Raw genomic sequence first — 26539 nt, forward strand, 5'->3', positions numbered from 1 at the left:
CACTTGAAACCGTTTCCTAAACCAAATTCTTCAGCGTGCAAGGGACATTCCCCTCCACATCCCTCTCCCCCCCCAAAAAAATGATAGTTTAAACCCGGCAAGGATTGCCACAAACAGTTGTCGGTACCAAACCCCCAAAAGGTTGGTCTAGGGGATTTCAGCTCCTTGCTTAGCTCAATATCATGTGACAACTGCACTCAGATTAACCCGAAGGCCATCTGAGATCATGAGGTCAAACTGTATGTCACGAAACAATGCAGAAAAGCTTGTATGGCCAGGTCTCTATTGAGGACCGGACATGTTCTCGCTCCCTAGGCCATTCTCAAAAAAGTTTTTCGTCCCACTTCAAATCCTCAGTAAAAGTAAAAAAAGAAACCTAAAAAGTCGAAATATGACTTTCCTTATTCCTGCCACTCTTGTCAAGAGTAATTGCATGGACATCGGGGTACCTCATGGTCTTGGTCCCGATCTCCTACCACGGAACAGATTCCCCAGCTAGACCCCATTCCACCCGATTCCTTGGGCCATTAAGGATGCTGCAAAAGATACAAGTCTTAAAGAGGCTATTTTTCAAATGTTTGCTATCCGTCTGGCGCTCCTCCAGGTCCCAGGGATCCCAGGAGGCCTTAAGTCAGATTACTGCCAGTTAATCTGTCTCCAACAGAGACTGTGCCTCGCGACCCCATTCCGGACGATCAGAAGGGCGGTAGACGTCATTGACCTTCAGTAAAGGTCAAAATGAATGTCCTTGCAGAAATCCAGCTGCGAGGGCAGACATTCTTAGAGCCCACACGGGAACCTTACTGGGTTCTGGGGCAAAACAAGGTCTTCCCTCTTTCTCAGCCTACGAATCCTCAGAGACAGACTAGCTCTGTGGGACCTGTCTTCCTGAGCATTCCATGCCAGAAAGTCTTGTGGAATAAGCCTCTACTAGCAGGTTAAACCAAACATTCATTGAAGCCTTTAGGAAAAGGATGTTTTTGCCTGCCAACTTTGCCCTCAGATACGTGAATTCAAGTTGCCGCCTGGAGCGTTTACTCTCGCACGTTGTAGGACATGGTAAGCAACATCTTGCCCGTGTTCCCTGATGACCTCTGAGTCATTGCTACAGATCCAACAAGATAGTCAAGGCACAGTGAAGAGCATCATTACGTCCTGTCTAGGCACTACTGACTGTTTGGGTAGGTCAATCAATACCAGCACTGTTCTCCGGCTCCACACATATATGTTTGCCATTGGGGTTCTCTAGTGATGTTCAAGCATATTTTGAGGACATAACATTCAATGGCACCCATCTCTTCAGAGACAAGGTAGACTCTGCCCTGAAGCGCTTAAAAGAGCCTAAGGCTAAAGATGGCTCCTTCAACCTTTCAGCACCTGTGCTGCAGTTTCCCCAACAATACTGCACTTTTCGATGCTTTGAAAGGGGCATGCAAAGGCAAATCCAAAACCTGTTTCAGCAACAGATCTCCTATCTCTTTTGGGGCAGAGTTTGGGAATCCAGCTGACAGCATCAAGGCTCTCAGGGGCAATGCACTACACTGTCACCCCCTTCTCCCCCCACACTCCTACCCCCCCTGCAATAATCTTTTAGTTTTTCCTCAGCATCACCCTTTAGAGGCTGCTTAAGTTATTTTCTCCGCAAGTGGCAAAGCATCATATCGGACAGAAGGGTGCTTCAAATCAACCAGGATGGTTACGCCTAACCCTTCTGATCCACCTCTCCAAACATGCCACCTACACCACAGTGGCTTCCGGAGGACCACTTGTCTATTGTACCAAAGTAAGTTCAGGCTCTCTTGGACAAAGGGGACACAGAAATGGTGAGGGTGTCAGAAATCTGAACAGGTTTTTACTTCTGGAAATAGACGGAGGCCTGTGTCCTATTCTGCAAACAGAAGGGGATGATGGACGGAACACTGAAACTTTTCAGACACTCACCCCCGGTCACAGATCTGGGTTGAATACATCATCATTCTTTAGCTCATGTCGCCACCCCGGGACGTTGGTCCCTTGCTCACTTTGCCAATGGATTCAAGCTAGCCATGTCTGATGAGGGGTGTTACCCATAAACTGGTCCCAGGATGCTTGTATCTGGTCCAGGGAAGACCTTGCTTAGCCGTTCGGGGTGTGACTGTTCCCATGAGGCACAGTGTCAAGACTGATTTACATGCAGCTGGGTCTGAACTGGGGTGGCGAAGTGAGCTAGAGAACGATGATGGACTCACTCTACCAAAGCCGGTACATCAAGTTTGCAATCTGGGCATCATCATCATCGACGACCACCTGTGAATGAAACAACGAATCACTAGGGTGGCTGCAACCTGCTTTACCATTCTGAGATGGTTGAAGAAAATGTTGTGGATGATACCCCTCTCTGTTCAATGTACTGCCGTTCAGGCATTGATTACGTCTATGCTTGACTACGGCAACTTTCTATACTTGAGCTCTAATAAAACTATAATATAAAGGCTGCAGGTGGTGCAAAACGCAGCTGCTAGGCTGCTGTGTCAGGTACCCCGGATGGTGTCCGCTACCGACTCTCTTCGCAAACTACACTGGCTTAAAGTGGAGAACCGTATTAAATTTAAAGCCTTGAGCTTCATGTTTAAAATTAAATCTGGAACAGCCCCAAAATACTTTCAATCCAGCTGTACACACCTCCTCGTCTTTTGCGTTCTGCTAGACAGTCTAAATTTGTTATCCCCAGAATTAAACTTACCAGGATGGGCGGTAGGTCCTTTTCTTTTTTGGGGCCCTCCCTGTGGAACTCTCTTCATACCAGAGGAAATTGTCCTTAGTAGTTTCCGTAGACAAGTGAAGAAGTGGTTATTTTATCAGTAACTCCCTGCTTGTTCTTCTTTTCCCTACCTGTCGGGGGCCGGGAAACCCCACAGGGTAGCTGTTCTAAATTTATATAACATAACATAAGCCAGATCTATGAAGGGGGGTGACTGTCTGAAAGGTTTCAGCGCTCGGTCCATCATCTTCATGTGTTTGCTTTGTTTGCCCTAAGTTGGCAGGGTATGTCCAGATGTGGGCCCCTTGCTGACTTTGCCATTGGATTCGAGCTAGCCTGGCTGATGAGGGTGTTACCCCAGAAACGGTTCCCAGGATGCTTGTTTCCGGTCCAGGGAAGTCCTGGCTTGGCAGTTCGGGCTGGACTGTTCCCATAAGGAACAGGGTCAATACTGATTTGCATATAGCTGAGTCTGAACTGGGGTGGCGAAGTGAGCTAAAGGACGATGATGGATTCAACCCAGATCAGTGACTGGGGGTGAGTGTCTGAAAAGTTTCAGAGCTCTCCATCATCTCCTTGTGTTTGCTTTGCATCCTATTCTGGCCCTTCTACCTCAAGGAGTCCAGGACATTCAGGCTGTGATCTCAGTGTTTTATTCTTTGCCATGAGCCTCAGTGAGGGTCTCCAACATCTTGCTGGTGGAACATACCAGGTGTCACATGTGGGCTTCAAAGTGGGATCTAAATTTTATGTGGGCTCAGCACCAGGGATACCTGCCAGATACTGTTCAAGTGTCATTGGAGACTATGATCAACTGCAGTTAGGCAAGTAGTAGACCCCTCACTCCTACCCAGGGCTATCTGTCATGAAGGATGCATTGTTGCTGGGTTGAGAAACTCATCTGGAAAAAATAGAAATCAGAGAAATCGTGTATGTGGTGGAAACCAGTCTCCACATCAATCTGTTGGAGTTGTGAGTGGATCGTTTGGCATTAAAAGCCTTCCATCTAACTTTTAAAGGGGAACGGGTGCAGGTCTTCATGGACAACACCACTGTCAAGTGGTTCTGCAACAAGCTCTAAGCCTCTGGAACTGGCATTTCCCTGAATGCACATTACTCTGCAGAATCTTTTAAATGCCAGGGTGAACAAACTCAGTCATTGTTGCTTCACGGATCATGATTAGAACCTTAGAGTTGGTGTAAGATGTCTTCCAGCAATGCATAGAACTGTGGATCTGTCTTTGACCCATGCAAGAATGTAGTGTCCAAACTTTTGCAGGTTGGAGTTCTGAAGGAGGTTTTCCTCCAGAGGTGCCTCTCAGCTGACATGAAGCTCGAGCTCCTGTATCTCTCTCACCAAAATTCTGAAGAAAATCAAGAACGATCGGGCGCAAGCCATTTTAGTAGTCCCAGATTGGGCCAGAAGAGTGTGATAAACAGAACGTCTGGCCATGAGCATCAGACCTCCAATTCTGCTGCCACTTCAGGAGGACCTTCCGCCACAGCAGCAGTGTAGGGACCTGTGCCAAACCTGTACAGCTTGTTAAATGTTGTTTGTAGGCCCTATCAGCCTATGTATGTTTGCCAGATCAGCCATCTATTTGTAAATCATCTGTTTTGCTGCGTTTTCTTAAAGAACTAACCTAAATGTCCTTGCCAAAACCCTTTGTCACGCCTCAGTGGGACCTGAGTTTGTTTCTCACATTACTGATGTGCACCCAAATTGAGGCAGTGTACAACTGCCCTCGAAGGTCAATAACCCTGGAGATAGTGTTCCTTCTATCAATCATGTCAGCCACTCATATGAGTTAATTGTGAAGACACTCTCGGTCTAGAAGGCACGTATCATATTAGTGCTAAGGACTAAGGCGGCGTGCCTACCAAAAGTTGTGATGCCTTTTCATGCCGGACATTCTGCCACCTTGCCCGTATTCTTTTCTTCACCTCATCCATCAAAGGTGGAAAAAGACTCCATTGTGTGGCCCCCTGCTTAAGCCAAGCATTAAGCTTTTATATTGATTGCACTAAGAGCTATAGGTGGATCGTCAGTTGTTTGTGGGGTGCTTTGGGACTAAGATGGGCAAAGTGAAGCAAAAATGGGTTGTCTCTAAATGTATTGTGTTAAGATCTGCTATGGATTAGCCAAGAAACAGCCCCTAGAAAGCCTGTGGGTTCATTCCACCAGAGCCAAGGCTGCACTACTGCGCTGGCGAGCCAGTCTCCAAGGCTGCTATGTGGGAGTCAGTTCACACGTTCAAGAAACACTACTATTTGGATAGCAAGGCTTGACTGACCCGTTCAGTCTTGAATGACTTCTTTCTTGGTCATTACATAAAACCACCACCTGGTGAGGTACTGCTTTGGTACCTGTTTACAAGGTGATGGAGCTGCGGTTTGAAGTATCCATCAGAACACCAAGTTACTCACCTTAGGATATGCTCTTTCTGGTGGATCTAACCCCAGGTTCCTCACCGACCCTCACTCTTCCTTGTTCTGTGGAGTAGGCTTCTTTTGTCCATCTTTTTTGCAGTCAGAACTGATTAATAAGATCTCATGTGCGATAGCTCAGACGGATATCGCAAAGAAACTAATGTTGTTGATTTGCAGAGGTGATGTTATATATGAAGCCACATCCCTTCCAGGTCACGCAGAGCAATGTGGAGCTGCTCAATACCACCAGAAATAGCTTTACCTTAGATAATTAACTTGTTAGTTTGATATAGTGTTATTTTCAGTTGCCTAAATCCACTTTACTTTGTTTCAGAGGGATGACTGGATGACATTAGACTTCATGTCAATGAAAACTACATCAGTTGCCTCACTGAGAGCTGAAAAACAGAAGGAAAAAGAACTGGAGCAGGAAAAATTGCAAGCTATCGAGCAGGTATTGCAATTTGTTTAAATTAATGTGATGTGATATGGTTTCAATAGTCAGACCTTTGACTGTGTTACTGCAGAGAAGTTGAAGGTATCGCTCACAAACTTTGATTTTAAAATTTAAACAAACTATTACTGTGCCTTAAATGTCTCATTTCCTGTGGTTGACAGTTCATTTTCAGTTTTTAGCACAGGTATTTCCTGTATTTGAAGTTTTTTATCTGTCGTTGCCTGATGATGCTGTCTTGGGCAGATGCTCTTGAAAAGCGGTATTTTGCATGCCATGCAATTATTCATTAGGGTAGTCTATTTACTGCATATTTAAGTAACAGAAGAAAAGCCATTTCCATAATACCACTTGACACGATGTCCTCATAAATCTATTGATCCTAGAATACAGATGTACAATAGTGGCTGGATTCCAACGACATCGTGTTGTACATAGCTGGGACACCCAAATCTACTTTAACCATCTATTTTTCTACTTTGCAACCCAGTATTATCCCATTGTTAATGTTGACCACAAAAATCAGACTGAGACTTAAAGATGTCATTAACTCAAGGAGCCAGATCATTTTTGTACTTTATGAAGTGAAATTTAAAAACCTTGAATGCTCCTTTTGTGTTCTAGCATTAGACAACCCGATTTCATATAGTTTACTTTCCAGTCCATGCAATGGTTGGTTCAGCATTTTTTTAACACAATGGTGGAACTGCGTAAGTGGGCTTCAATGGATAGTGAGCTTATGGGTATAAAGGGAGGAGGGCTCTGCAGGGTTTTAGGCCTGTGCCGGGGGACGTAGGGGAGGGGAGGCTCATGTTTGTCCTTTCCCCCTTGAACTTGCCGGTCACTCAATGCAGAAACTCTAGTAGGAAGGGAGATTAAGGCAACGTTATTAAATGTGGCTTGGATGGCATTAGAAATGGCTGCCTGAATCAGTCGCTCGGCACACAGGAGAGCAACTTAACCTACTTCCAGGAGGTAAATCTACACCCTCCAACCCAGGACCACAGTTTTCAAAACCGCAGGTCCTCTAGCACACCCCGATGTCTGAATTCCGTGTCTCAGACGCCTTAAGCAGTTGATTTCAGCACTGAAAAACGGATCGCTGCGGAGCCCCAAAATGGCGACGACTCCCGGCACTAATTAACCCACGATCTTCACACTTTGGACCCCGTTTTCAGGATGGGCGATCCCTTTACTTCACGCAAGCCTTACATTCCTAAGGTGGGTGCCTCTCATATGCAGAATTCTGAAACAGAGCTCACCTTGCTCGGATTGCCTGACCCTGAAATGGCGGAGAAGTAGATGTACTGGCGGCGCGAGCTCCTTTGTATCTTGTATCCGAGGGAGTGAGCCCTCTACAAGGATCCCTGGCAGTTATTTGGGCGGAGTGTTCTGTTTCTACCCTCTCGCCTGCATCCCAGCGCCACAACATGCCCCAGCAAGCACCAGCTCTGTAGCGGCCAGCCTGACTCTATAATGGCGGCGGCACTAGGAATAAACCAGCGAGATGTGCAAGGCGGGAGGCATGAGAAGCGCTGAGTGCCTGTGATCCGTGACGAAAGTGGGGACGGCGAAGAGACTTCCACACTGCTAACACGATCTACTTGCATCTACAGAGTCTTAATGTGAGATGCAACAACAACCTACCTGCCTCAACAATGAGATTCAACACTGATTGCCAACTGAATATTAAGTGACTAAGTGATTGCCAAGTGAATACAACTGGAGCGTTGGGGCAAGTCCTTTTTACGCGCCCTTGCATCGTGTTCCTCAAAATGGCAGCATAATGACAACGCTATACCTCTAGCCCTGCTTGAAGCCCTTGTTCTGCCTGGCGACAGAGACTTTCTCCATTGCTACCATAAGGCACCTTTTGAATATAAATTGGGTTGTTCAATCTCACAAGGGTATTTTAGGGTTGAGATCTGCTCCTGCATCCTACCAACCTTTTTCTGCATGGGTTTAATGGCGGCAAGCTGAAACTTCTTTCACCGCTATACTGTGCCTCAACGCCTGTGAGTAGCAGCCAGAGAAACAAGTGAAGAGCCAGCATCTCTACTCTTCCATCAGATTACAATCTACCCAACAGTACCAACAGCACCTGTACAGCTCGATCCATACGATTGACGCTCACTTACCTACCACTCACCTACCAACTGCAGCGTGCTCACCATCATTGGCAGGCGTGCTCACCATCATTGGCAGTCGGTGCTTATACAGCCATCCTACCTCACAGAACACTAAACCTCATATCCTCACGCCTCGCGTCCTGGTACACAAAACCTTCCACCAACCAGCTAAGAAGGAGCCAATCTATTAAATCACCTGCAAAATAAGGAGAAATGAGCACAACAGCGTGTAAACATGTGCTCATTATCAATTCCCTTTGAAGCAAACTTATATTACCTTGTCTTTCTCTCATCCTCTTTGAACCTGCCGGACCCGCGGAAGATGGCGGACAGGGACATTTAGAATAATAATCAGAAAGTAAGACCTGAACCAACATTGTCTGAATCTCTAATCAAAGCCATATCAGACCTGACTAGCATGTTGGACATGATTCTTAAAAAGCTGGCGGAAGTCCACGACTTAGCTAAATCAACAAAAAATAATACCGATACTATGCAACTGGAGCTCACAGCAATCAGAGAGGACATAAGTTCTATGAACAAGATCATTAACGAAGCAGAACGCATATGCGACATAGAAGACAAAACCTCACAACCATCCAGAATAACCAGGCATCTTCAGAGGGCAACAAATGATCCCAAGCGTCAGAATGCTGAATTAGAGGAACAATAGAAGAAGTAATGTTCGCATCTTTGGTGTTCTAGAAGACTCAGAAAAAGATGCGGAATCCTGCGTGGCCTTCCTTGAAGCCGGGATCCAAACGGTCACAGGGATTAAATCCCATCACGGTCTAGAACTGGACAGGGCACACAGGATACCAACATTCATTGCCCAGGGAAAGAAAGGCCCTCATCCCTTGATCTGTAAGCCTCTCCGCTATCAACACGCTGAGGCCATCTGGCAATTCCCCAGGAAAAACCATCACTTCACCTGGGAAGGTCATCACATAATCTTTACTCAAGACTGCTCCAAAGAGACTGTTGAAACAAGGAAAGGATTCCTGTCTCTAAGAGATAAACTGAAGGCAAAAGATATTAAATTCTACTTTGCTGGCCTGTCAAAGTTTAAGATCATAGAGCATGGCGTATCTTAAGTCCTCAAGATCTTGCACTCCATCTAGAAGACTCAACTCCACAGAACATGGACTTATCCAGCAGCTCATCCAATAAATTGAAAACTGACAACCCAGATGCCACTATCCACTGACTGCTGAACCTTTGGGCTCCACTGGTATCGCTGTTTTCTTATTTCTTTCTTGACCGAGTGCTCAACATGCTATTTTTTAGTTACAAGAAGTTGCCAAATAATCTAGGTGGCTACATGCCATAAATTGACTACTTAACATAAAGTTGGATACATGACACATTGTGATGGGCCCCCTACTGGGGCAGTTTACTAGTGTAGCCAGGGCTATGTAGTGCTAATTAGTCAACATAGGCCATTACGTTGATTCATTCAACAAGCTTAAATACACTCGTAGACCACTTATGTGGACATTATGTTTCAGGTGTTGAATTGTGCTTAAGATGTGCTTAAGTTTCATCTTTGTTCTAAGAATCACATATGCTTCAGTATAAGTTACCGCTCACTCGAAATGGGGTTAATTATTAAGTACGTTTCTCCTGTTGAAACACCACCCTACTTTATATTTCTGTGTTGCCTTTAGACGGTACTGCCGTGCACAGCTCCTGAGTTGGAGTTGTCTGGGAGAGGGGGGTGGGATGGGAGGGGTGGGAGGTATGGGGGGAGCAAGGGCACTGACGGAGGGGAGGGAGGGAGAGAGTGGGCTTTTGGGGTAAATGTCATTTTAGTCGTTTCCTTATTATTCTTACTTTTTCTTTTGTTAGTCGCTGTCCAAAATTCAAAAGTAGTATCGTACATGCCATATTCAATACGCAGTCCCAAAAACGGTAACCTCAGGTTTTCTATCATGAGACAGACCCTACATTTAACCGGACTCCTGCCATGTAGCAGATTCCTCTGCTGGGACTTACCTTGGTATCTTCGCCTACACAACCGCACCTATCACAGAGCTGACCACACCCCTAGCGATCCCTACCATTTAGGTGAGTCAGACTAAAACCCTGGCAGAAAGCCTTAATCTAGTTTCCCTAAATGTCAAAGGCCTTAATCACCCAGTAAAACGTAGAAAAGTCTTTGATTATTTAGAAAAATCTAAATGTGATATCATCCTACTCAAAGAGACAAAACTGTCAGAAGAAGATATTGAATTCATTAAACATCATTAGATCTTGTACACCCTATGCTCCCCGGACGTCCATAAGAAGAGGGGGGTGATCACCCTAGTTAAAAAAAATCTAACATTTCCATCATCTCACACACTCAAGACAATGATGGGAGATTTTTAGTTGCACACTTAATGAGAGATGAGGATCCCATTCACATGGTAAACATTTACAGGCCGAACACTGAGGACCCTGAATTCTGGGAATCTGTCTCAACATCCATTGAGGGCATTCCCCAAGATGAACTCTTGATAGTAGTCTGGGACTTCAATCTCCTTCTAGACCCTCTCCTGGATCGCCAATCAAAATGCACATACCATTCTTCACGATCCCATGTTATACTCAATCGTCTCTGTTCCAAATTTAACTTAAACGACTCCTGGCGACTACAACACCCTGACGGGAGAGATTATACATTTTATTTAGAGTTTGCTGTCTGCCGTAATTAGAGAAATGGGTCTGAATGAGCCTAACTCTTCACTATTTTTACCTTTTTTTAAAAAAATGATTATTGTAGCAGACGACCATGATGCTGGTGGATAGCTGGCAAAGGCAGACTGAAAAATCATAATCAATTCTAACTTTATGGCTGATTCTATTTCTTCCCAGATAACTGGAGCGCTAAGTATCTCTTTTTGTTCAGTCGATAATTCAGTTCTAGGAATTGCGTCAAGGTATTGTTTAATATCTAAATCGGATGGCTGGTTAGCTTGGTGATACAATATTTTATAAAATTCATTAAATGCAACCACAATGTCACCTTTCGAAGTTTTCGCATTTCCATTTATATCAACGATTTTAAAAATCTCATTAGACATTGCGCGCTGACGAAGTCTTTGGCCCAGAACTTTCCCTGTTTGTTCACTCAGTTCATAGCTTTCTGTACGATATTGAGAATAGCGTAATGCTACCTGGTCAGCCATATGGGAATAAACTTGATTACGTTTAATGGATAAATCAATTTGAGATTCTTCAACATTCTTATTACTTTTAATGCTTTCTGCCAATCGTAATTCTGCTTCTAGAACCAAGTCACAATCTTTTTTAAATTTATCACGATTGCGTTTATGCTGAAAATTCAAAAACTTTATAGATTCACCTCTTATAATAGATTTAAATGTATCCCAGACTATCAGAATTGATGCGGATCCATTATTTGTCTGGAAGAACTCTTGAATAATATTCGACATGAAGAGTATATAATCTGGTTGTAGTAACAGGTTCCTCTGGAAAGACCAAGTTGATTGCAGAGACGGCCCAATAGATGGCAAGTTAAAACTAAGAAGAATAGGGTTATGATCAGACAATAATTTTGGAAGGATTTGTATCATATATTTGTCAGCGAAGAAGTGGGAAAGAAAAAAATAATCGAGACGGACACATTTCCTATGTGGGGCAGAAAAAAAACTATACCCAGGAACTGCAGAATGTAAAGTATGCCAAGCATCAAAGAGACCATTATCTATTACCAAAGACCTTAAGGCCTTGAACGTCCGTGGTTTAGAACCAACATAACTTTCATTTTTCCTAATATTAAAACTAGCTTCCGAATGAATGTTTAGATCTCCGTTAAAAATAATGGGAATATTACATAATGCTAGCTCCTGGTTAAAGAATTAAACAATTCTGAATCGTCTAAGTTAGGGCCGTATACAGAATAAATCATAATCTTATTTAAAGATAATAGAATTTCAGCCGAGGCCCACCTACCCCATTTATCAGCTGACGTCGAAGAACAGTGCCTAAATTCCGCCTCATAAGTATAGCTACTCCCCTTTTGATTCCTGTTTGTTTGGAGCAAATCAGAAGGTCTAGTCCCAGATTTTTTAATATATCTCTTTCCCCCCAAGAAACATGAGTTTCTTGGAGGCAAAGAATATCAATTAGTAACAAATATATAATTTTGCCGAGAATTCCTCTTTTCTTACCATCATTAAGACCGTTAACATTAAAAGTGCAAATTCTAATTTCCCTACCCATCAGCGAAAATGATAGTTACATATCGGCAAATCTTCACCAGAAACCAAACATTTATTATTCTTGCCATTTGAAGATTTATTTAATAGAGATTTCCTTATGATACTATTATCACGACTTTTAGTGAGACAAACTAAGCTATCTGCAAAAAGAAAGCCGTACAAAATAAGTACCATAATATACATGTTTTGCGCAGTTCCAGCTGCTGTTGATTTACACACCCACCACCACCACCCCAATCCACCCATGCCCACCCAACCACCCCACCCACACCCCTAACCCACCTTATGAGGCACAGGGACAGCCAGTCACTGGGATCACCGAGTGCTTCCCCCCCGCCTCCCATCTGACTCGAAGGAAGAAAAAAAAAGAAATGTAAAGCTTAGCAAGAAAAAAAAGGGCAAGCAGATTAACAGTCTGACCCTACCTAACCCAGCCAGGACCAGCCTAAAAATTCTAAATCAACATAGTCATCGTAGTTAAATACACTCAAAATGAGACTATGTATAACTGTACACAATAATGCTTATCTATACGCCCTTAGCCACATATTTAACAAACGGTCATAAAGAGGCTAGGTATTCTTTAGCAACAATCTCAGAAACAAAAAATCTTGTTTGTCCTTTTACAGTAACTTTTAGTTTAGCCGGATTCTGCAGGTAGACCGTGGCGCCCTTTTCTTGAAAACCAGAGATTAGCTGTCTAAGATGCCAGCGTTTAGACACTGTTGCCTGGCAAAAGTCGGGTCTCAGAAAAATAGTACAACCTTTTGCAGAGCGTTTTTTATCAGGTCTGGCTAAATCAAAGACGGCTTCTCTGGCCAGAAACATAACACCCATTCCTCATCCGACTGGATGACATATTAAACATTTTAACGTACAGAGAAGTACGTTAAAATGTTTAATATGTCATCCAGTAGGATGAGGAGTGGGTGTTATGTTTCATATAGGTACCCCAATATAGGCGTATCACTCCATAGGGAAAGTAGAGTCGAAATTAATTGGTGAACAGCCAGGTCTTCCACACCCTTCTAAAGGCCATAGGCCAGTCATCTTTCTAAGAGCAAGGGGCAGGACATTGCATGCCTTAGTTGCACCCAGCACAAAGCTTCTGCCTCCCCAGCGTGCTCTCCTAATGCGAGGCACTGCAATCAACCCTGCATCAGCTGATCTAAGGTGTCTGGTCGGGCGATACCAATAGAAGTACTGCCGGAGAGATTATGGCCCTAGGCCTTGTAAGGCCTTAAATACCAGGCACAGTACTTTTAACAGGATGAAGTTTGGCTAGCTCCTGGGTCATGGGGGCGTATTTTGGAATGCCCAGTATAAGCCGGGCTGCAGCATTCTGCAGAACCTGCAATTTGTTTAATATGCCCTGTTGGGCGTTAAGACACAGACTGTTACAATAATCCAGCCGCACCAAGACCAGAGTGGTAACCACTGTTTTTCTGCCACTACCTCGGATAAATGGCAGAATCTTGCGAATGGATTTAAGCAGAAAGGCAATGGATGAGGACGACGAGTTGACTTGAGATCGAAAGGTGAGTTGATCGTCGATCAGCACCCCCAAGTTTTTGACTTTGGACACGGGGGTGGGAGCATTACCCATCCGCTCCGGCCACCAGTTTAGGCTCCAAAAGTTGACATTTGAGCCAAACCCTATGACTTCAGTTTTGGCTGAATTCAATTTAAGGCAGTTTTACCGCCATCCAGTTTCCGACCGCCAGCATGCAGTCCTGAAATTTCAATCTACTCCTTCTTCCTTCCCTGGTAACAAGGACACCACAATCTGGGTGTCGTCAGCGTACGAGGTAAGATCAAAGCCAAAAGCCCGGATTACTGGGGCCAGTGAGCTGACCTACATATTAAATAGTGTGGGGCTCAAGGACGAACCCTGAGGAACCCCACAGGGCAAGACGAAGGGTTTTGATTCAAATTTGCCTAGAGCAACACTCTGAACTCTGCTGGAAAGGAATGCTTTGAGTATGTTAAGCGCATTTCCTTGTACTCCGCATGCCTTAAAGCAGTCAAGCAAGATCACATGGTGGACCGCGTCAAAGGCCATCTCCTGCATAATAACTATGTATAACGGTAATTTCTTCTGTCATCCTAAGTCCCACATGACACAGCAAGGTAGAATACCTGAGGGTACCACTTTGGGTATATAAACACCATATCTTACTTGCTGAGGTAGTCCGAGGAGAAAAGGACGTTCGAGGCATGTGGGCTGCTGAATTCTATGTCAGGACCGGAGGCTTCAGATTATGCTATATCTTCCTTCGCTTTATTAACATAAAGAAACCACAGCAGCTCAGGAAAAGATATAATAAGAACAAAAAATGCTTTAAACATAAAGCATTGACGTAATGTTCAACAAAAAATCAACAACTCCCAAGAGTCTCTTTGCTTATAATAATAGTCCATAGTCCTTTGTCTCTGTCCATCATCACTATATAACCGGACTTCCCATCATCTTCCTCCTCTTTCTTCGCTGCTCCCGCAGCCAGATAAGTGCTTTTCTATTTTGTCTTCTTTTATTGTGATTTATTATCTTGTGTGCGGTCTTTGGGGACTCCTTGCATGGTTTATTCCCTTTCAGAGTCCCCGGTTGCGGGAACGTTCTATCGTTCCTACGCGACTTTATTCCCACTTGTGTGCGGTGTGTACATAGACCGCACGGGGGCGGCCTGTCGCTTCGCCGACCCTCCGGCGCGCCTCCGCAGTGTGAGGAGCCACGCCGTGGGGTCTGCTTGCGCAGGGGCCGACCCTCGCGTACCCCTCTGACACCTGGTGATCCGGGTCTGTACTTTACCAATTTTGACGCCCTCTGGGGTCTGTATAGCGGTTCTGACCGCGTGAATCGCCTTCGGGCGAGACCTGTGCACCTCTTTACCCGTGTGTGGCCTAGCGCGCTTGAGGGGTACGTAGACCCGGTCCCGGCGTGGAGGGTCTGCGCGCTTGGGGGTTGGTGCAGCCCACCTGCCACGTCAGCTGGCCCAAAACGTGATCGCAGCCGCTGGGCCTGCCCACATTCGAGAACTTTCTCGGTTGCCGCCCTCTTGGGTGCCCCGCATTTGCCCCTTGGTTCCGAGATGGAAGGGGAGTACGACGAGGAGGCCTGCCCCTATCTGCGGGATGATGAGTTTTATCAGGCGGTGGACAGCTCCATCTATCGTTGCGTGACGGAGGTGGTAGGGCCCATGGAGGACCGCCTTTCTGCCCGCATCGTGGAGGAGTGTGCGAAGCTGGCAGCGTCGCAGGTGCCTCCGTCCCCCGAACTCCCGGGGACGTCCGGCGGGTTACCGCCCGCTCCGAAGAGACCCCGTGGTGAGGGACCTTCATCGGAGGCCCAAGGCGTGGACAAGGGCGCTTTCGAGCGACTTCGCGACGCCTTCCTGGCTAAGGTGACGGCGGTGCCTCCGGCGCCCTTGGTGGACCCTGGCACTTCGGGCGACGTGTCTACTGCGCCCGCCTCCCCGGACACGGATGACGACGGGGAGTCGACCCGTTCTTGGCTTCCGGCACCTTCAGCAAAGGAGATGCCCCGAGACGAGTCGGGCATGCTGGACCCGGACGAGATCGTCCACCCCCGTTCCGCGGCCTGGGCCCCGGGGGAGACGGTGGCGAAGTTTGTCGCGGGCAGACTGCGCAAGCCCCTGGAGAAGGAGGCGAGGGGTTGCTTGCGCGGGGAATGCCCTCGGCCTACACTGGAAGGGAAAGTGGCCATGACACCAGAATTGGACCCCAAGATGGCCACCTTCCTGGCGAAATTCATGAAGGACCCCAGGAAGGGGATCGACCGGTCCTGGCGGGCCTGCCAGGACAAGCTGTTGGATGCGGTCGGGCCCGCCACGAAGATCCTCGATATGGCGGAGGAGGCCCGAGCGAATGGCACCGCCATTTCACCGGAGGTGCTCTCCAACTGGGCCCAGAGGGTGATCGTATTTTTGGGCAACGCCAACTGTGCCCTATCCACGGAGAGGCGGCGTTCGCTCCTTATCAAGCTGGATCCGAAGCTGGGGACCTGGCCTCGTCGGAGGCAGGTGCCGTGGCCCAGGGTGGCCTCTTCGGTGAGCCTTTCATCCGCGAGCTGGGAAAGTTCGTGAATACGTTCACGTCGCTGGACAAGGCCCAGTCCAGCATCAAGAGGGTGTTCCACCAGCGTTTTTCTGGAGGGGCCGGTCGTGGCAGGGGCCGCGCGATCGGCCGTGGTCAGCAGACCAACAACCGTGGACAAGGCTCCGGAAGAGGTCAGTACCAGACCTCGGCCAACTACACCAACTTCTACCCCACCAGGGGACAACGCTATGGTGGCAGAGGGTTCAAGAAGAACTCCGGACAAGGAAATGCCCCCGGTAAGTGTACTTTGCTTAGATCAAGTGCCGATTGGGGGGCGGCTGGCAAGCTTTTACGGGGAGTGGGAATTGCTCACTGCCGATGCTTGGGTTTTGCAAACTGTGAGAGGTTTCCATATAGAGTTTTACGACCAGCCAACTCAGGTGAGGCCCCCGCGCCCTATGGTTTTTGCAGATTCCGATGCGCGCTTGATAGACGAAGAGGTATCAGACTTGCTGCGCAAGGGAGCCATCCGTCTATCAACGCGCCACCCACGTGGGTTCCTCAGCAACGTCTTCTTGGTAGACAAGACAGATGGGGGCAAGAGGCCTGTGATCAATCTCAAGGAGTTCAATGGGTGGTTGGTCTACCGTCACTTCAAGATGGAGGGGATCCACCTCCTTCGGGACGTGCTCCTCCCTCGGGATTGGATGGTGCGACTGGATCTCAAGGATGCCTACTTGGTCGTTCCCATCCACCCCCCTCATCGTCGTTTCCTACAATTCCTGTGGGACGGCAAGGTGTTCGAATTCACCGCCCTACCGTTCGGTCTCTCGTCGGCCCCGTGGTGCTTCACGAAGGTCCTCTACCCGGTAGTGGAGTTTCTCAGAAGTCAGGGGGTCCGGATGTTAGTATACTTAGACGACATCCTCCTCATGGGACAGTGCCCAGAGGTACTGGCGGGACAGCTGCGTCAAGCTGTCGGCCTGCTTCAGAGACTGGGGTTCGTCATCAACGGCTCCAAGTCGGTTTTGGTTCCCACTCAGCAGATCACCTTTTTGGGTTTCGTGGTGGACTCGGTACAGGCGGTCTTGAGCCTGCCGGGTCGGAAGGTCGCAAAGATACGACACCTGCTCCGGCAGACGATCGCGAAGGATCGTACGTCACTGCGCCATGTCGCCAAGGTGGTGGGTCTTCTGTCGTCCTCCATCCAGGCGATTTTCCCGGGCCCGCTGCACTACAGGGCTCTTCAGCGCCTGAAGGCGCAGCATTTGCGCCGTGGGATGTGTTACGATCAGTGGGTCCCTCTCACGGACGAAGTGAAGGAGGAAATGTCATGGTGGCTGTCTCACATGGAGGCATGGAATGGGCGAGCGATCTTCGGTTCGGCTCCGGACCTGATCATAGAGTCCGACGCCAGCAGGTCGGGCTGGGGCGCCCGGTGGGGGATTTTTCCACCGGCGGCGCCTGGTCGTCAGAAGAACAACAATTGCATATCAATTGTTTGGAGCTGCTTGCGGGCTCCTTCGCAGTTCGCTGTTGGACCAAAGATTCAATCAAGGCTTGTGTCCTGCTACGGATGGACAATATTTCGGCGGTCCGGTATGTGAACCACCTAGGAGGTCCTCGGTCCCGCGCCTTGGCGGACTTAGCGAAGGACTTCTGGGATTATTGCCTGTCTCGTCACATTGCGGTGACGGCGGAGTATCTGCCAGGCCAGTGCAATCAGGTAGCGGATTGGCACTCTCGACATCTCAGGGATGCCAGCCAGTGGAAACTGGATCCGGGAGTCTTCCGGTGGCTACACTCCCTCTGGGGCCCCTTCTCGGTGGACCTCTTCGCGTCCCGTCTCGACCACCAGCTGCCGCGGTTCTACAGCTGGAGGCCGGACCCTCTGGCAGAGGCCACGGACGCGTTCTTGCAGGATTGGAGTCGGGAACAGCCGTTTGCGTTTCCCCGTTCTCCATGATCATGCGAACGGCGGCTCAAATGCGCCGCCAGGGTGCGGAACTGGTGTTGGTTACACCGCTGTGGAGGTCTCAAGTATGGTTTCCGGTTCTTCTGGAACTTTCTTGGGATTTTCCAATCCTACTCCCCCTGTTTCCTCTGCTCCTGACGAGCCCGGATCAGGAACCTCACCCTCTCGTCATGCAGAACACTCTCCGCCTCGTGGCGTGGAGGCTCTCAGGAGACGCTGGACGCTCCCGGGCCTTTTGGGGTCAGCTGCGCACTTGCTCTCCAAAGCATGGGCCGATAGTACGACGAAGCGTTACAGATCCGCTTGGCTTAAGTGGATGCGTTGGTGTTTACGAAGGGATTTGGATCCCATGGTCGCCGGCCTTGTTCCCGTGCTGAATTTTCTGGCTCATTTGGCCGACAAGGGTTTAGCGTATAGGACGATCAATACTATCCGGTCGGCGATTCCTGCGGGCCACGATAACATCGATGGCCATCCGGTAGGGGAACACCCTTTTGTGTGCCGGCTTCTGCGAGCGGTTCGCCTCGCACTGCCGCCAGAACCCAGGTACTCCGTCCTTTGGGACGTCAATTTGGTTCTGAATCTGTTCCTGTCGTGGCCAGCGAATTCTTATCTGTCTCTTAAGGAGCTCTCGGCGAAATTAGCCATGTTGTTATGTCTGGTCTCTTGTAGGCGCGTCTCGGACGTGCGCGCGCTGGATGTTTCTGCACGCATTTTCTCCCCGGATGGGGTTACCTTTACGGTGGGCCGACGCACTAAGACGTCGTCGCGTTCCATTTCCTATCCAGCCTTTACTGACACTCCTAAGTTGTGTGTCGTGCAATGCCTCAAAGCATATGAGGACCTGACCTTGGATCTGCGCCCTCCGGGCGAGCGTCAGTTGTTGATTGCCCTGCGGAAGCCACACAAAGCTGTCTCCTCTCCCACTATTGCTCGGTGGGTGCGTTGGGTCATGCAGGAAGCGGGCATCAATACTTCTCTCTTTGGAGCACACTCCGCCAGGGGGGCCATGGCCTCTAAGGCATTCTCGGTGGGTGCTCGTCTGGAGGACCTTATGCGAGCGGCGGACTGGTCCTCGGATTCCACCTTCAAGAGGTTTTATTTTAAGCCGGTGGTGGATTTGGCTCAGTTGGTGGTAAGTAAGCTTTAAACTAGCATAATCTGAAGCCTCCGGTCCTGACATAGAATCGAAATTTGCCTAGCTTACGTAACGGTAAGTTTCAATTCTATTAAGGACACGGAGGCGAGGATTATCCCACCCGGACTACGGTGGTGTCTCTACCCACCCGTATGGCAGTAAGTAAAGCGTTTTCCTTTACGTTGTCGGTACTGTGTTGTTCACTGAATGCTCCTCGCCTTGTTGTCGCATTTTCCTGGGCCACCTCGCTGATGCTGTTCCTTTTTTGGCAGGCAACGACGGTGCTAAACAGGACCAATGAGGCTTAAGCGTGATCTGCGCGAAGAAAGAGGAGGAAGATGATGGGAAGTCCGGTTATATAGTGATGATGGACAGAGACAAAGGACTATGGACTATTATTATAAGCAAAGAGACTCTTGGGAGTTGTTGATTTTTTGTTGAACATTACGTCAATGCTTTATGTTTAAAGCATTTTTTGTTCTTATTATATCTTTTCCTGAGCTGCTGTGGTTTCTTTATGTTAATAAAGCGAAGGAAGATATAGCATAATCCTCGCCTCCGTGTCCTTAATAGAATTGAAACTTACCGTTACGTAAGCTAGGCAAATTTCGATTCATATCTGTGCATAGATCGCCGCCTAGTGTTGGGTCCGGATGATTGCACATTGTGGTCCTGGAAGAGTCTTCGAAGTATCACGAGATAGGTGGCTCCTCCCCTGGACTACAGTGCGCATGGGCATCAACTGCATCCTCAGATTGTTTTTTTCCGCCATTGGGTTCGGATGTCTTTGAATTCCCTCTTGTCGGAATCGATAGAAAACTTACTTAAGACCAAAAGTTCTTTAGCCTTATACGTCGGTATAGTCTTGCGTTCGGTCTTAGTTCTTCCAGCTCGGTCCCGAACCAGATTCCCTACACCCGCGTTCTTCGACGCAGAAGGCCCAGTCGACGCTTCAGACCCTATCGACCGTTCGTCATGGACCGTAGTCCATTTAAGAAATGTCCCATCTGCAACTCGAATTATCCCCACATCGACGTCCACCCGGTGTGCAACAAGTGTCTGTCGCCGGACCACGATGAAGCCAAGTGTATGGATTGTTCACGCTTCAGGTTCAAGAAGACGCTTAAGCTTCGATGAGCTGCGCGCCAGGAGGCCCAACATGCTGCACCGGCGCCTGTGGACATCTTCGATGCAGGGGATGTCGAGGAAGAATCTATCCAGGACATTAGTGAGTCGAACCCCGCGTCGGACGTTGACTAAGACTACGACGCGGATGCAGAGAGGTTCGAGGCCGAGGAAGTCATCGACGAGGTAGGAGACGATGACGGGGCCATGGAGGATAGCTCGGACGAAGAGCTTCCTCAAACTGACTCTGGGGCCGTGCCAATTCCTAAGGCTCAGGTCGAGGGATCGCCTTCGGGCCTTACCCAAGATCTTACCATGGGTTCTACGGCCCCGCCTTCGGGCTCGGCCATGGACATTGCTGTTGAGCCACACCCTGGCAAATCAAAACCGAAAGTGAAACCTACGGTCTTGACAAAAGAAACTGCGCAGGTGCCGTCCTCGAAACCGAAAGTGCGCATCGTTTTGGTCGGCTCCAAGGCCTCGGAGCCCTCGGCGCCGAAGAAGCCGAAGGGTGCTGTCGAGCCGAAGGCTCAAGTCAAGGGCGTCGAGACAAAGTCTACCTCACCGAAGACTAAAGTCAAGGTGATCGAGACGAGCGCGTCGGCGCCGAAGACGGTCGACACCGGCAAAGGCCTCGACCCGAAGAAAGATCTCGGCGACCCGAAGAAAGCTCTCGGTGACCCAAAGGAACGTCTGGATGACCCGAAGGTTCTCGTGACCCCGCGTCAACAGGACAGGGCCAAAAGCAGCGCACCCCGAGAGTCGACTCCAGGTGAGGCCTCGAAGGATTCCGTCGAACCGGCGCGCCCATCCGCCGCGTTCACCAAGAAGGTGACGGACTCCCTACAGCGCATCAGGGACAGGACCTTATCGGTCGGTCCGAAGGATCCTCCGCCTCCGAAACCGGTGGAGAAACCGCATAAGGCATCAACGCCCATCCATTTTACGTTGCCGCCGAAGACGGCGCCGAAGGCTTTCGCTCCTAAGGCGGTCGCCAGCGTTGCTGAAAAGGTCTCCAAGGCGCCGAAGTAGTCCCTGGCCCACAGCCTCGACGACCTTCAGTGGACGATCATCAAGAACACTTCATTGATGCCGAAACGGGCAAGCTTTCCCTCCACAAGGGGAAAATCGCCCCTGAACGCCCAATAAAGTCCTACAAGATCCCTCTCAAGAAAAAGAAGGACTCTGCTTTCACTCCCGTCTTGGTGGAACCACTCTCCCCACAGACTCATGATGTTTCGCCCACTTACTCTGATGTGGACGCTGGAGAGGGAGATGATGAGGACGAGTACAGTTATCCTGTCTATACAGACCCTGAGGATACCAACGAACCCTGGGCCGCTGGTGCTGACCCAGGTGATCCTCAAGCAGGACAAGACCCTCAACTATTTTCTGCAAAAACGTCTCCTACTGAAGACTCTGCAGCTTTCAATGCCCTCATTGAACGGGCAGCTAACAATCACAACGTCCAGCTCCATGCTGACCCTGTTGATGTCGACTTCCTTTTTGATACCTTCTCAGTCTCAGAAAGAACTGTTAAGACTCTGCCTGTGCTGAAAGGTGTTTTAAAACATGCTGGCGAAATCTTTAAAGAACCTACCAGGGCGGGGTGATAAACCCTAGGATTCAGAATAAATACAAGTCAGCACCTACTGATCCTACCTACATCAAAGGACAGTTGCCTCTGGACTCCCTTGTCGTCTCAAATGCCCGGAAGAGGGCTAATTCTCAGACTACGGGTGATGCTCCTCCCCCAGACAAAGAATTCAAGGTCTTTGAGGCATCGGGGAAGAGGGTAGGAGCACAGGCAGCCAACATCTGGCGCATTTCAAATACACAAGCGCTTCTGGCGCGCTATGACAGGGCACACTGACACACTGGAGACCCTGTTGCAGCACCTGCCTGATGAATACAAGGAGGCGGCTGAGATGCTTATTCAGGAAGGGAAGCTGATCTCTAATGCTTCGATTAAGTGCGCCCTGGACGCGGCTGATACCGCAGCCAGGGCTGTCAACACCAGTGTTATGCTACGACGACATGCCTGGCTGAGAATCTCTGGATTTAAGCCGGAAATCCAAACCACCATCCTTAATCAAACAGTGAATCCAGATCACCTGTTTGGCCCGGAGGTTGACACCACCCTAGAAAAAATTAAAAAGGACACAGAAACTGCTTAATCCATGGGTGCCTTACAGTACTAGCAGTTTCGGGGTGGATCTTTTCGTCGCTCAAGCACTAGAGGCGTTTCCAGAGGCCAGCTCTCCCAGTCCACGCAGTACTACAAGGGCAACACTCAGTCCAAATACACCAACAAAAGTCGAGGTGGATATCGTGGTAACAGCGCCAAGGGCAGAGGTCGTGGAAACAACAACTCCAGATCCTCTGCCACCAACAAACAGTGACGCCTTGTCACTGCCCCCCGACCACACAACACCGGTCGGGGGGGAGACTCCAGCAGTTCCTGCCAGTCTGGACGTCCATCACCACAGACAGGTGGGTCAGAAAACTTGTACAATACGGTTATTGTCTGGAGTTAATGTCCACTCCACCCAACATGCCCCCAAGACACCGTCCTATGTCGGCCGAGCACTTGCACTTATTGCAGCAGGAGGTCACCGTCATGCTGCAAAAAGGAGCAATAGAGCTCGTGCCAGTGCAGGAAAGAGGCACAGGGGTCTACTCCCTGTACTTCTTAATACCAAAAAAGGACGGGTCCCTCAGGCCCATCCTGGACCTCAGGCCACTCAACTACTACATCCTGTCGGAGCACTTCCATATGCTGACCCTGCAGCAAGTGCTCCCGTTGCTCAGTCAGGGGGATTTTCTCGCAACTTTAGACCTAAAGGATGCATACTTTCACACTCCACTGCACCTCCGGTTCACCATACAAAACCAAAAAAAAGGTGCAGGAGTGGCAGGCCCTGCGACCAATTCGGCTATACCTGTATATTCTTCAAGGCAGAGTACCCTGGGTGAACCTTTGCTAAAGATTCTAAGCTGGAATGTGGCAGGGCTTGCCCGTAACTTTGAAATCCCTGATTGGAACGCTTTCTTGGACCCCTATAACATCTGCCTTTTACAGGAAACCTGGTGCCTAGAACCCAGGCACAGAGTTGGCTTTACAACCTACTTTGTCCCAGCTTCCCAACAACATGGTTGCATAGGTCGCCCGTCTGGCGGCCTTCTTATATGGGTCAGTATTGCACTAGGTTTAAGTGTAAGCCAAAGGTCCACTCAATCTCCTGACCTCCAGAGGATAACTATACACTGCCAAGGGGGAAGGAAGTTAGAAGTCTTTAATCTTTATTTGAGGGGGGCCAGGGGTGGGGCATCATGCCTGTCATCAACAGGATTAAGCAGCGATTTAGCTGCCTGCAATATCGATTCTTATGTTCTCCTTGCAGGCGATTTCAACTGCTGTTTTGAGCCATTGGCCAAGGAGGACATTTTGGACACCTTGGAAGAGGATACAAGGAGAGGTATCCCTATTTTGTCCCTAGATCCGATCCCGAAATGGACGCAAAGTGCGATAGACATCAATTCACTTTGCATGGAACACGACCTGAGACCAACAAATGGACGATCCAAATCGGATTCTTTGGGCGCGCATACGTATAACAGGACGGGACACACCTCCAGAATTGACTACATCATGTTGAACTATAATCTTTGGTCATTTCATCAAGACATGGAGGTCATAGCGTCTTGTGATAGTGACCATAATCCTCTTTCCTTAACCCTCACTCCCCCTTGGCAGGTTGGGAACCTAGACAAGTTTGTCCACAAGTGGAAATCCACCCATGAAATTGTTCCTTCAAACTGTGGCAGGCGCCTAAAGTGGGCAAAAGCAGCAGCGGATGAAGCAAGGATGGCGCAAGCAGGGACCATCATGTCAGTGGTGGGGCCTCGGCTTGATGCCTCATGTCTTACAAGCGAAGATGTTTTACCGATATTTACAGAAATTGTTGTGGCATTAAGCGACCTGTTTACCATTCCCCAATCCAGTGCGAGGGTCGTACCGAAAGGTGCTTCTAAGGCAAGAGATAAGTGGTATTCCTCCAAATGTCGGGCTGCCAAGGGGGAACTTATCTCCGCAGTGAAGAACAAGGACTCAGTCAATATTAGAACTGCTAGGAAACTTTACAAAAAAACTGTGGCTGAGGCTAAGGAGGCTCATGAATACAGTTTTTGGTGGGAGCTAGTGGAGGCAAGTACTAGGAAAGATTCCAAGGGGTTTTGGGATTTGCTGAGAGCCAGGGACAAGCCTCCTGATCAACAGTTAACCTGTAATATCCCTGGTGACGTCTGGTTTGCCCACTTCTCCAAGCTATATTCTGCGCCAGTGGGGGCACTTCATTCAAGTTTGGGTCTCTTGCCCAGCCCCCCAGTTGACATTCCAATTAATGACTGCACCTTCACCAGTGAGGAAGTTGAAAGGGCAATCAGGTGTATCGTATCCAATAAGGCTGCAGGCCCCGATGGGATTCCGGGTGACTTGCTGAAGAAATATCCATTATTGTGGAGCAGATTAATTGCTTCACTCTTAAATGAGGCCTTGCTGGGAGGTTCTCTCCCTGACTCATGGAGGGGTGCTGAGGTTGTCCCTATTTTTAAGAAAGGTTGCAGGGACGACCCAGCCAACTATCGCCCTATCAGTCTTATGGACTCAACACAAAAGGTTGCAGGCAAAGTGGTACTAGGTAGGATCTTGCAGTGGGCTGAAGAAAACCAGATCCTGTCAGATTTCCAAGCAGGTTTTAGAACAGGGACAGGCACCATCGAGCAGACATTTCGCCTTTTAATGATATATTGGAAAGTGGTGGTGCTGGGTGGGGGCAGTTTGTATCTAGTCTTTACAGACTTGCGAACTGCCTTCGACCTGGTCCCACGAGCCCAATTGTGGAATGTCCTCGATGAGTTAGGCATACCCCCTTACTTGTTGGCTTTGCTTATAAAATTCCATGAAAGCAACTTTGCTCAGATTAGATGGGGTGTTCAGGGGGAAAAAACATCTCGTATCCCTGTAAATAGGGGCGTCCGCCAGGGCTGTGTGCTTGCCCCCACTCTGTTTTCTCTTTACGTTAACGGAGTGGTGGAGCATCTTCTTCAACATCCATCAGATGCACCTTCCCTGGCCGGAAGGAAAGTTCCGACGCTCCTATTTGCGGATGACACCCTCCTAATCTCAAAATCACCAGCAGGCATCCAAAAGTTGCTTTCTAGTTTCAAGGCCTTTTGTGATACTAAGGGCCTGTCTATAAACATAGGCAAAACCAAATTCCTTGTCCTTAACCCCCCCAAGAAATCTGTTGCCCCCCCTGCTCTAGACTCTGTTCCACTCGAAAGAGTCAAAGAATTTGACTACCTGGGCATCCGACTCTGCGACACCATGAATTGGAAGGCACACCACCAAAAGGTGTTTCTGACCCATAAGAGGGTCGCAGGTGCCCTGCTCAAAGAACAACGTGCCTCATCTATAAAACCTATTGGGGCACTATTAGACATTCACAGGGCGAGGGTGGTGAGTGCAGCATTGTATGGCGCGGAACTGTGGGGCATTCAGAGAGTTGACACCTTATCGTACCTCGAAAATAACTTCCATAAAGATCTTATGAGGTTACCCCACAGTACACCTACAATCCCCCTCTTGCTAGATGCAGGCACACGCCCAATATGCGAGCAAGCAAGGCTTCGTCCCCTTTTACTATGGGCCAGGATATGGAACGTCCCTGAACTGTGTAGTTACGCAGATGCCTTAAGTGAACTCTTATCCCTTTCGGGCTGTCATAAGGTAACCTGGCTCAGGGAGGTTAAGCGGCTTCTCTATGAGTTGGGGTTAGGAGACGCTTGGGTCAATAGATCAGCACCGTCAAAACAATTGCTGAAGAAGGCTTATTGGTCTTGGGTGGACAACAAGAGAATGTGCAATCCTAAGCATTGTAAATCTGTTGCTCAGTTTCTGTTAGTTAAGGAACTCCCACATAGGGAACCCTATTTGGACCTAATCCATAACTCAGGCGACAGATCATTGTACTTCAAATTTAGGGTGGGAGTACTCCCCTTAGGGTTGTTAACTTCCACCTGGAAACCACCATTACAAACTGTACCATATTGTCCCTTCTGTGACTCAAGGGTTGAGTCCGTTGCTCACCTGTTGTTTGAGTGCTATGCTTATGCAGTGCCTAGGTCAAGATGGCTGAAGCCTTTATGTAGGAGCTTGGGCACAAGATCACATTTGGAAGCCCTACGCATATTGCGTACAGATG

At 48.6% G+C, this 26539-nt stretch overlaps 1 protein-coding gene across 1 annotated transcript in view; it reads left to right on the forward strand.

Moving 5' to 3' along the window:
• Positions 1–26539, forward strand: part of CWF19L2 (CWF19 like cell cycle control factor 2) — a 1214198-nt gene that overhangs the window by 197193 nt on the left and 990466 nt on the right. Inside the window, exon 5 of the mRNA XM_086935247.1 lies at positions 5505–5624. Within this exon, the coding sequence (XP_086791373.1) occupies positions 5505–5624 (120 nt within the window). The remainder of the gene's footprint in view (positions 1–5504; positions 5625–26539) is intronic.

Source organism: Lissotriton vulgaris, chromosome 8 (assembly GCF_964263255.1).
Source record: "Lissotriton vulgaris chromosome 8, aLisVul1.2, whole genome shotgun sequence".
NCBI lineage: Eukaryota > Metazoa > Chordata > Amphibia > Caudata > Salamandridae > Lissotriton > Lissotriton vulgaris.